Raw genomic sequence first — 12,662 nt, forward strand, 5'->3', positions numbered from 1 at the left:
AATTTGTCTGCTGTGGTTCATTTAACAAACTCCCAGCTCGTTGCAGTCTGAACTAAAAATACACTTAAACGTTCACAACAGATGCGGGCTGGTGGTCGACTGGCGGTCTGCTCCGTAAGAACAGAGTCCAGAGAACACGACCACGAGACACAGGCCAGTTATTGCACTGCTTTATTAAACTAGTTTGACTTAACAGTGAAGAGTTTCCGAAGCAGTTACTGTGAAAACATTTTAAACAACCTGGGTGTGAGTGACAATGACAACTAATGCTGATCAACAACCATCTGATCAACGACCATCTGATCAATAACCATCTGATCAACAACCATCTGATCAATAACCATCTGATCAACAACCATGTGATCAACAACCATCTGATCAATAACCATCTGATCAATAACCAGCCTCACCGAGGGTTTAAAGCCATATGAGACACATCTGTTAAACTCACCTGACTGAATATTTCCCTTCCATAACTACCTAAGTACTACTTAATCAATTATCATGGATGGATGAATGGATGGATGGATGGATGGATCGACAGAGGGGTTTATCTATTGATGCTCTACATTTGAGCAAATAGAATTTTAACGTTTAATCGATTAACAAACGTCCAAACTTCACGTTTCTTTTTCTCTGTAAAAACAAATCCAGGACAGTTTGTTGTCTTTGTTGAAAGAGTAAAGATGAGGTAGGAGATATTTAGAGAGCGGAGAAGGAACCATCAGTGTCAGCAGTGTTTCTTCAGTCAGTCAGTTCATGGAGCATCAGAACACCAGAGATTCTCCACCTCGTTACTTTCAACCAGGAATGAAGCAAAAAGAGCCAAACTGAAGCCTGGAGGCCGACGGCCATGTGGTGACTGCACTTTATCCTTCTTCTCCCCAGATGACCTGATTGATCAGCAAACTAAATCTGTGATTATATAAGTGCGCTGCAGCGAGTCCCGTTCCTCCAGCAGGAGGGTTGCCAGATCCTGGAAGGAGGGTTGCCAGATCCTGGCTTGGCAGCGAGGCGCAGAGCAGCAGGAGACTTTTACAGGTCCTGCAGAATCCTGTGACTCAGGAAACTGTTGTTGCCACGTCGGCACTTTTCCCCACGTTGGTCCGTCTCCTCCTCGTTAACTATACTGATTAAAGTTCCCTCAAGGTGCTCAGGCCGTCGATCCATATTCACATTTGGATAAAAGCGAGGATCTGGACATGGTCATGATTTGTCTTTACACATTCAGCGACATCCGACGGCCGACGATGAGAAAAGGTGTGAAAGAGACTGAGAATGATCCTCAGTCCAGTGCTGAGGATGACTGGAGACCATCTATTATTCATAGAGATTATTAAAAATCCAACTCGTCCTGCTTCTTGGGTCTCGCTGCCTTTTCTTCGTTGGACGTGGAGGCGTAAGTCGAGTAATGACATTACTTCTCTCCTCCTCCTGGACATGATGTTGAAATGCTGGACTTGCAGGGCAGAGGTTCGTACAGGTCAGAATGTCTCACACACAGTATTTACTGTCTTCTTTCTAAAACAGATTTCATTTGAATGGCCTCTTCAGTATTCTGCAGGAATTTTTCAACTTGTATTCCGACGCTGTCAAAGCAAATCACATAAACCGGCGTACACTTCCCACAAAACTGCACTTTTCTATTTATCTGTCCTCTGCTCAAAAGCTTCATGTAGACATTTGCTTAATAATGTAGTCAGATGTTCTTCCATGCAGTGAAGCTTCACAGGTGAGAACTCAGGCCCAAGTCATTTCTCGCTTCGCCGGGTCTAAATTGGCAATACGAGGCGGCGTAACGTCATACTGGAGAACTTTCATTCATGAGGCGGAGGCTCAGGAGCACAAAGGAGGCTCTCCGGGTGCAGACGGGGTTAACTCGGCAGAGGTACAACACAACCAGCTGCTCCTGGGACATGTCAAAATGTAAATCTGGTGTCACGCTGCAGTAGATCCTGCTCTCAGTGAATCCTGCCCTCAGTGGATCCTGCTCTCAGTGGATCCCGCTCTCAGTGGATCCCGCTCTCAGTGGATTTACCTGTTTCTGCTTCAGGTGAGGAAGAGAAGCTAGGATTGCTTCATTGTCCACCTGGTGTGAAGTCGGTCAGCAACGTGTCACTGAACTAAAAGAATAAAACCACACGAGCTCTTCTGACGAGGCCGACCAGGATATCAGCTTCCTCTCCATGGTGACGGCAGAGGAACCGTGATCACAGTGATTCCACATTAAAGGTCTGAGAGGCCGTCCCCCTCCCAGAGTTACTACTAAACTCGATGTCATGGAGGCGGCCGAACCATCCAGGTTGTTATTGTTTGCGGCCGGAGAGCAGCGGGACGCTCAAACCTCTGAGCCAGCACTTAGTGCAGGTTGTACTGTTGCTATGGCGCAGCGCTTTCTGAAATACACAGAGGAGCTGGAGGTGCAGTGGAGGTGGTGTTGTTCCTCCCTGCTGAAGCCTCACGGGGGCTGTGCAGCTGACTCCGCCCACTTTCTATCAAAACGCTCTGCTCTGCTCTATATATTTTGGTTTAAAGTGCAGATTAAGCCTTTCACAGTAAAACAAGTAAGCGGAGTGTGATTAGTGATTGTTGGGATTTCTGAATGAAGTGAGCAGATCAACACGAGTGTTTACTTTCACCAACATTATAATTCGATTCAGTCAGTGCATCAATCCCATAATGCTTTGCCTTGTGATGTTGATGATCCCACATCCAGAGGGACCGGTCAAGCTTCATGTTGAAGCAGCAACGCCGAAGAAACATTCAGTTTCCTCAGATTATGATCATGAAGAGATGAACTCTAAGTATTTAATGTGGCAGTGTCTCGTACATCGACCAGCGGTGTGTTGCACGGTGGACTCACACCACCTCCTCCAGTTTGATTGTAAGTTCTAGAAGAAGTCGTGTATGTGTATGTGTGTGTGTGTGTGTGTGTGTGTGTGTGTGTGTGTGTGTGTGTGTGTGTGTGTGTGCGCGCGCTTTCAGTACTAAAACTAACAACAGCACCCACTAGTGGTCTGGCATTCTAACTACAGCATTTTTCTGTCAGTGGACATCATTTGCAAAACAAACGTGAACATTTTCTGAAACGAAAACATAAAAGCAATGTGATTTCAATTCACACATTGTCACTACAACTTATTTCAATGATTCTCTCAAACAAAGGAACAGGAAAATACCAGAGTTTGGTGGAACTCGGCGTTTTGATCGTCTATTATTTTAGAAAAAAGAGGACATGGTGAGATGATCTGTCCAATGTTCTAAAACTGCACATTGATTTTTCAAAATTCATTCTTTTCTTTCAAAAATATAGAAATACATAACTGTAAAAATCCATATTATTCAAAACTAGAATTTCTTTCAATAAACAAAATAATCAATTGCTGCTCTCTTCACTGACACAAACAATTATTCTCATATTTTCTTCATATATAATGTAAAAAGCATAAACACTTTAATGTTTCCTGGTTCTTTTTCTATGACTACAACTACCTTTTCTTCTTCTTCTTCTTCTTCTTCTTCTTCTTCTTCTTCTTCTTCTTCTTCTTCCAGTGAGCTTCTTTTTTTTAAAAATATATAAAATAAAATAAAGTATCACCCAGGGGAAGAACATTTTCAGACAATTCCTGCTTTATAAAGTCGACAAGTTTACATTTAAAAACTGCAGTAGAACCACTGATGGAGGGAAATCTTAGCATAAACCACTAAAGTAACTTTCTCAAGTCTGCAGCACAGACCGAGTCAGTTTTATAAAAGTACTGATTTATAAGAACAGAGCCGCTGCAAAAATGTGTTTAAAATGAGTTCTAGGTCAGTTAGTGGAGGAAAAAAAAGATAAATGTTTGACTTTTTGCTGAGTCACTCTGCAGCACGATGATGAAACTTTCTTTGTCCTGTGAAAACACGAGACAGATTCCTGATCCTGAAAGACTCATTGATATTCTCGTTGTCTCCCGCAGCCTCATTTTACCGTCACTCTATTACAGCGACAGAAAGGAGCACGTCGAGGACGACCCAGAAAATGTTCCAAAATGTCAGACTCACCTCAAGACAATAAAACGCTCCTCAGGCATTTTTAAATATCTTAAGGTTGCTCTCACATTTGATTCTGTTCCAAGTTTGCAGATAAATATAATTACCATCAATCCTCCAGGGAACAGAAGATGAATGTTTGAGACGGCGGTAGAGAATAATATCTAGAGATATTCTACCGCAGCTGATAAATATTTTATGTGTTTGAGCACGTCATTGATTTGTCCTCACTCGGGGTGATTGATTGATAAATCTGTCTGACCTGACCACACAGATTCCAATCAGATATTTCATCACAATCACTTTGGGAGCCGATCCTAAACGCTTGTGTTTTCAGGAACTCCGAGCTTCGTTGTGGTGTAAACGAAGAGCCAAAAGACAATGAAAGTTTTGTGTTTTCACTTGAAGTCGTTGCCTCAGTGTTCAGTCTGCTACGCTCAGGAAATTAGTTTTAAAAAAAATCAATGTTCTCTTCAAAATGTTTACAATTTGCTCTGTGGTTTGGCCGGACTGGAGCCTCCTGGTCTGTGATGTCTATGTGTATGTACATGTATGTGAGCATATATAAATATATAAATCATTAGGTTTCATATATCCAGCATGTTTAGAGACAGACACATGTGTGTTCTGCAGGTTGAAGTTGGCCTGTTGCATGCTGGGACTTTGAGTGTAGAAGACGCTGGACTGAGTCCACCAAGTCTTGTTAAAACACGCCGGCGGAAACAAGCAGCTCGTTCCAACGCGGTGGATTGTAATTAAGCAATATGTGGCGCGCACAGCGCCACAGTGATTAATGTGTGATTGTGCGTCGTGAACGGGTGAAATTGGGCTAACAGAGGAGTGAGTCAGCGACAGAGTGTGCGAGCCCACACGGTCCTCAGAGGACAGCAAACGAGCCAAAAACATTTCAAACCGCCGGTGTGGGTGAATCCTGAGTGAACAGGTCTTTTATTAAACCAGGAAGCTGAGAGGAAAACACACTGGTTCTTCTCTTTCATCCTTTAGCTTCTTCTAACAAACGGTCTGGAGCCAGAGGCCGCTGGTGAAGCAGCGTCACCAGGTCAACAAGGAGGCGTTTACAACGAGGGGCAATTTGGACTCACCTGGGGTATCTGGAGAAAATATGGAGAACATTCAGACTCCACAAAATCCCAACTGGACACCAACAAGATCGTTTTGGTTTAAGGTCATTAAAAAAAAAGCTTTACAAATAAACTTTAAATGTAGAAGCAGTTATGTTTGGGCGCCGGTGCAACTGATCGGTCTGATCGGTTCTCCTGACAGACTGCAGGGCGGCGCCATAAGAAACGGCCTCATGGACGGATATTGGACTGAAGAGAGTCTCTAATTATCTCAACACCTGCTGAGTGAGCGGCGCTGTGGCGGTGAGCAGAGGGGAGGCCTGCCTACAGAAAATCACTTAGAAACAGTTGCTCTGTCAAGCAAACTCCGAATAAGATAACGCCGATATCATTTCTTGTTTAATCAGCTTTATAAAATCCAGCTTAAGTGTCGCGGTTTGACCATTTTGCTGACATGAAATTAGCAGCAAATACAAGTAGGTGCAGTTTGCAAGTGGAAAATAGAGTCAGCTTGCGTTAATAATTACAGTGATTGATCTTTTAGGTTTGACTGATTTGCCTCTGTGTGCATAAATGTCCATGTAAACACAACATTTCCTGAGACCTGGACGGCCAATCAGCAGGACGAGGGACTTTCCAGCTGCCATTTAAGCGACCTCGTCGCCATGGTGACACTCGTTCCAAGCTGGCACGATATGGACGCGGGTTGCATTGCCTTATTAGCGGGAAGAAGGTCACCACTGGAGACAACACTTGAGATATTTGTTGACATTTTGCTGATGGACAGCAGCTCACACGACACCTCACTGAGTTTGGGGCAGAAGTTTTACAGAGTGACGGGAAAACATTTTGACTGTACGTCTGTTTTCACTGCAGCGGTTAATGAAAGAGCAACGCGGCATCACCGGGGTGCGACACGCTTGAAATAATTGCCAGTGTCACCATATTATCGAATACCCTCACACAGAACAGAATTAAATTGTCCCGTTCTCCAGAAACCCCGCGATTATCTGTGACAGCCTAATCCTACCAACACACTCCACTCAACCATCCATCATCTGTATCTGAACACTGCTTCAGTAGTTTCACTGATATTCCTCCGGTGGTGTGACGTTTTGTGGAGTGTGTGTGTGAAAAAGAGGTGAGAGTGAGAGAGCCAGAGTTATTTGAAGGTTGCGAGTCTGACACTTTGGAGCGTCTCTGATCAGAACACTGTTGCATATGAATGACCCCCCCTACTTACCCCCCCTGAATGTACAATGCACCGGAGGTCTCGCTTTCTCTCTCTCCTTGTTCTGATCCTTCCTCTCTCTCTCTCTCTCTCTCTAAACCAGGCACACAAACCTCCCTGCCCTCTGAACTGACTGGCAGGAACGAGCTTCACTGAGACTGTCACTACATTACCGAGCAGCGATTGAGCCTCAAGCTGCCAGTAAATTAACATGATGTGATAAAACTGCTGTTGTTCAATTCTCCTGTCCTCACCTGGACGTCAGGGGTTTTTCCACGAGTTCAACAAGCGAGGCAATCTGTCCATGGGTCGCAGCATAAAAATAGCTCTGGATTCACTACATGTCATTGTGAGGTATGCAACTACATCAAATTTTAATCAAATCCATCAATTATGGATGAGAAATATAGTACTTCTCACTCCGCGCTGTTTGAGCAAACAATATCTCAGTTCAACATGCTTCATCCTACAGAGCGCAGCCTTCTGGTTCACTTGTTGTTGCCATATTGAAAGTATCTACAGTGCATTTCTTCATTTTCTTGACTTTTCTTTATAAATCTGAGAGAAGAGAGAGAACATAGTATTTTTTTCCATCAATATTGAGAAGCATCAGGCTGTATTTCTACCTCCCTGCCTCTGCCCTGGGTCCTAATCTGTCTGTGCTTATCGTCATTCCACTCTGGGGGTTTGAACCAGGAGCAGGTGTGAATCTTAAAACACAGACTAAACCCTCAGTCACCGGCAAACATTCCTGTTAGCGGAGATTCCGTCTTTGATTCCAGCTCACGTCTGGCACATCCTTCCTAACGGGTAGCAGCAAGCACAGCTGGAGCCCTCATCTGTTATCTCAACCTCACTACGCTCCTCGCACGCCCAGCAGGTCGGACCTGAGCGCTTACCTTCTCCCCCCAGCTTGAGATCCAGGCCCTCCAGGGAGTTGGTCGAGTCGCCCTCCTCCAGGGAGAGTCTTCCAAACCGGCTGCCGGCCATAGTGAACGACACCACCTCACTACACCCTCACCGTAACACACCCAGCCCTGTGTGAGGCAGCTCTCTCTCTCTCTCTCTCTCTCTCTCTCTCTCTCTCTCTCTGTGTCTCTCTCTCTCTCTCTCTCTCTGTGTGTCTCTCTCTCTCTCTCTCTCTCTCTCTCTCCACCTGCCGTTGACGTGTACGAGCTGTGCCTGGCTGAGTGTCTTCTCCCCTGCATGAATGGATGTGGACGAGAGAGGGCTGGCTGCACAGGGAAGGAAAGGCGATGGGGGAAGTGGGGAAGAAAGAGGGAGGGAAGTAAGTATGATGCCTTCTGTGGGAGGAGAGAGAGCGAAGGAGGCTGGGCGGGTTTCTCTTCAGGCTTCCCTGCGGGGGTCAAGTGGAGGAAAGAGAAGCAGGAGAGGAAGGAGGTGTGTTTGAAGGAGTAATGCCTTCGAAGCAGACTTGCATATTAGTTATCGGCCTCCACACAGCCAGAGATCGAAACACAAGCACATGTATGTTTCCTTCTTCTGCTCATAACTCCAGGAAATGTATAAGCGAGCCGCTTCCCTGACAGGAGTTGAAAAAGAGCTCAGTGTTTCAAATCAAAAGTGACCTTCCTATAACCCTCCTCCAAGCCTGAGCAAAAAATATCCCTGCTGCTTTTTGAATTTAAAAAAAAACATGAATTGGTTTGGAGAAACAATTTACTGAGTGTTACTAAAAATGCCAGTCATCCAGTCTCAGCCCTGGGCGAGTGCACAAATCAGACTGACTGACAGGCTATAACACACTGAAAAGTCTGCACACACATTTCAACTCGCCATAGTTTCTCCATCTTTCCAGCAGGAGACTCCCACAATGTGATGCCATGTGATAAAATATTATCAGGTTCTGAGGTCTGGATTTGGCAAAAAACACTGAGACTAATTTCCCAGGCTCGTGGTCAAGGCTTTGCGATCTTCAGTGTGTCTGTTCTGGGCTCCCAGTGCAGAGAGAATACATGGAAGAGTGGCTCGGTGCCAGTTTACAGCTTCTAATGCGGGCACCTTCCTTGGCACTTTAACAAGAAATTACTTTCGATAATGGGATGGCAACGCTGGCTCAGAATCAAGCTGTTACATGAAAATATTTGCACAGGATGTCGTTGTTATCTTAAGCAGAAATAGTCCGAACTAATTGTCCTGGGAATTATTGCATAAGCCACTTGAGTGTAGATGGGTTTATAATCAGTGGAAAACATTGTGCAGAAAGGAACATATGAATAACATAAATCAATTTATTTTATTATTATGTTTAATGAAAATAATAATATAATAATAAAGAAAGAAAATAGGAGTTTCGAAAGCTTTCACTATTATCCGTCCATATGTCTGCATGTTTCAGGATGAAAAGGTCAGTTTGGTTTACGTTAGTGTGCCTCAGGTATTTTCCATTTGTAAAATCGTCATGGTTCCTTAGTTTGATTTGGGTTCAATTTGGATTCAAAGACCAGGAAATGCAAACCTCTGCGTGTAAACATAATCTCATTGTGACGGAGTGGGCTTCGTTTACGCGGCGACCATCGTCTGGAACCGGCAACATTTTTTTTTAGTGTTAGGTCCAATTTACACGTCTTTCCCAATGAAAACGCATCATTTTTCCATTTTTGCTTCAGAAAAGTTTCATGTTTACGCAGCAACATTCTGAAAACAACTGAAAATGATGTAGTTAGCATGCCAGGCCACACGTGGGTGCTGTTGTTAGTTTTAGTACTGAAAGCACACACACACACACGCACGCACACACACACACACACACACACACACACACACACACACACACACACACACACACACACACACACACACACACACACACACACACACACACACACACACACACACACACACACACACACACACACACACACACACACACACACAGCAGAGAGCAATGAGCTCTAAACATGAACACTGAGACACAGACATTCTAGTGGACAGATTGTTATTACGGTGAATGTCAAAATAAAACTACCAAGTTGGATTGTTATTATGGTGACTGTCAAAATAAAGTACCAAGTCCAGGAGAATAAGGACTGGGAGTCATGACACCACGGAGGAAACTTTGTTCTGATTGGCTCTACTGGGGGTCATTTTCACCCGTTCGACGGAGCCCAAGCATTTTCGAAAAGTTCCACCTTGGGAGTTGTTCTGGAAAAGATTTTTGTTTTCGCTTAAAATCATTGGCGTTTAAAAATGACAAGAAAGCATGTTTTGAAAACGATCGCCGTACACATAGAAACACTAAAAACACTGTAATTTGCATGTGACACCACTAGTAGGTGCTGCATTTTGTAATCTAACCATCAATACATGCAGACCGAGAACAGAACACGGTAAACATTGAAGCTCCTGTAGGCTCCCTCAGTATCTGGTCTATGTAAGAAATGTCTCCACTTGTGATCCAGCAACTGGAAAAGTGAGAAAAGCACAAGCTCACACTTCTTCCTCCATTGTCATTGTCGCTCTTGGTTTTCAATGGGGTCTCTGGTTTCCTCCCAGATTCCAAAAACACGTGTTTGAGGATAATTGTTCACTCTAAAATACTTGAGTGTAAGTCTGTCTGTCGCTGTGTGTTTGCCTGGTTATAGACGGTGGTCAGTGGGATCGGCTGCAGAGCCCCGTGACCCTGAGCTGGATAAAGTGGACGATTAGCTGGAAATGCAGGAATTACATACACATATATATCATTGTTTATTATTGTAAGAATATGTGATAAAATGGGAGCGAAATCTAATTCCACAATTTGAACGAGGTAAACAAATTAGGATTACTTAAGTATCTATAACACTGATTGGTGATGACTGCTCAGTCTCTACTCATGCATTCCCTCATACACACTTGCGTGTGGAGGCCGGCAAACGACACTGCAGCAAATCGACGGAGGCTGGACTGATCTACAGGCCGTTTCAGCGCTCGTTAAGTCACATCACAACTCTGCAGATGAAATACACATCCTGAGTAAAGCAGTGGCCACTGACCATCCGGGTTCTCCTCGCACTCACTCACTCCTTCATGCGCTCCTATAAGCAGACGTCGTTGTCACAGTGAGACGGACACACTTACCAGAGTCGGAGCTGGATGTTGCCACGGGCATCTTTCAAATTGGTTGTTGCCAGTTTCCTCCACAAAAACTTGTCAGGTCAACTGCAACAGGGAGAGTCAGAGAGAAGATGTGTTGAGAGCACTGAGGGAGAGCTGGCTGAGAATGTAAAGTCTGGCTGGATATCGAGCCGCTGTGACGGATTCAAGGCTGGAAGGAGTGAAAACAGGGTGAGAGTGAGCGGCCTGGGTGAAGTTCACCACAGAGGGATCAGTGAAAGTCTTAATCCAGCCTCCACAAAGAAATCAAATCCCTTTTCGTCAGACATGCAGTCAATGGACTTATCTCCACAGAAATACTCTCATTTAGTCTAAACAAGCTCCCACACCGGACGGCTGCAATCTAATTTTATTAACGTCTATAAATAGAAGAGTCAGTTGGTCTGGAAACATCCAAACAGTTTTAGCCGTCATCTCCGCTGGGAATACTATTAGCAACAGTTGGACAGGCTGAGTGAGTGGGCCGGCCGGCTGACATTAGCTCACTGAGGATCTGTGTCGACTCTAATTGATCCATTTAACATCAGGACGTAGGTGAAAGTAACCAGCATCACAGAGCAGGGGCTGCTGGGAGATTAAGTCTCCATTGTTCTGGGATGGAAACGTGGCTCCGCTGGACTTAATGAAATACAAACAACACGTATCCAGTGTGGGTAACGTGAACAAAACCAAACAGTCGACACGACATGAGAGGAGGAGGCGGGTGACGGAGGAGGAGATCGTCCAGGAGAGGGGAGGTGGGGGTCAGAGCAGGAATGAAGGAGAGGAGGGGGATCGCACAAGAACCATTGTGAAAAAGAAGATAGAAGTGCAGCTGACGGGGGAGAGATCACGGTATCCAAGGAGGACTTCCTGGTTGCCATGACAGTTTGCATCTGCGCTGAGACTCTTGTTTCGGTGTCGCCGCAGACACTGGGTCTGACGTGGTGACGTAAAAAATAAACCCTCGTCATTGAAGGAAGGAGGAATCTTTGTAATCTGCTTCAGCGTTTATACTCGTCAGTACTCTGGCAGTACTGACGAGGTGGGGGGGTAGATTCAAGGGCAGGTTCACGAAGCCCACTTGAGTTTAAAGATCTCATATTACACTGTTTTTCAATAGGTTCATATGATTGTCACAGGTCCAACATTATTGTAATCCCAGTGTTTTCCCCCAAACCCTTCCTTGGTCCTGAACTTCAGCCAGTCTAAAAGTCCCTCTAGTGACTCTACGGAGAACTTGCCGTTTCTGTGTGTCTGTACCTTTAAATGCTAATGAGCTGTGTCTGTTTTCCCTGTAGCGTTTGTGAGGGGAAAAAAAGAAAATGGTGCCGGCTTGTAATTTCAAAGGGCAGACCTCATCTACCAGTGGGAGGGTCAAAAGGAGTATCCACCACCAGGGAGAGTGATTATTTCCCCCTGTGATGTCATGAAGGGAATCACCTGTATGAGCACACATTCAATAAAAAGTGGAACAAGTGAGGAGGTGACAGACCTTTTTCACTTCTGGGGCCTCAAACAAACCACGGGGACACATATTACTGTTAGAAAACCATTAGAAAGAGATTTTTGGACAATATGGGACCTTACAGCTGTAACTTTTTTCAATGTTTTAAAAATAAATGAGTGCATTTAATTCATTGAGGTCACAAAACTACTCAGTTTAGGCGTTTACATTAAAAGTGAAGAACCTATATTTAACATATAGAGTGTCATGAGGCTCCTTTAACTGTAATGGTACAGGTGTGTTGGGGGGTTCCTGAGGTTTACAACAGTAAAGATTTGTTTCCTCACTGTCTTATACAATAACAGATGGGCTGGAATGTGTGTGTTATTGGTCGTCCATAGCCAACTGGGTAGCAGATTTCATTAAGAAAGATAATTTAATCAGAGTTTAGTTGTCAGTGGAACAAACTTAAAGATGTTTAAACTAAGTAAAATTGCATATTTCAGAGAATTTTCCCAAATCCTTTCATATTTTTTAGACTCCAGTTTCATGCACTAATCCACATATCCCCTGGCTCCGAGTGAGAAATCAGCTTAACGGTTAAATCTGACCGTTAGATCCCACCGGCTCATTATGCTTATTTTGAGGCATATACTGCAGCATAAACCAAGTTTATTGATCCATCAATATGAGGGAAGCTCAGGAAAGCAGAAGATTATGGTAGGATCGCTACCCGGAGCACTTCTCAGTATTATAATAATTCATTTAGATGATA

The 12,662-nt window shown here is 44.3% G+C and overlaps 1 protein-coding gene across 2 annotated transcripts in view; it reads right to left on the bottom strand.

Moving 5' to 3' along the window:
- The window catches only part of mpp2b (MAGUK p55 scaffold protein 2b), a gene marked incomplete at its 5' end in the record, with an annotated part of 35,444 nt that overhangs the window by 14,284 nt on the left and 8,498 nt on the right, over nt 1-12,662 (bottom strand). The window contains one exon of one of the 2 annotated variants that reach the window (XM_080458420.1): nt 10,426-10,506. In XM_080458420.1, coding sequence (XP_080314546.1) covers nt 10,426-10,456 — 31 coding nt within the window. Of the gene's footprint in view, nt 1-7,244; nt 7,336-10,425; nt 10,507-12,662 lie in introns of those variants that run through there. The other variant, XM_080458421.1, reaches the window with a different exon arrangement.

Source organism: Lipophrys pholis, assembly GCF_963383615.2.
Source record: "Lipophrys pholis genome assembly, chromosome: 1".
NCBI lineage: Eukaryota > Metazoa > Chordata > Actinopteri > Blenniiformes > Blenniidae > Lipophrys > Lipophrys pholis.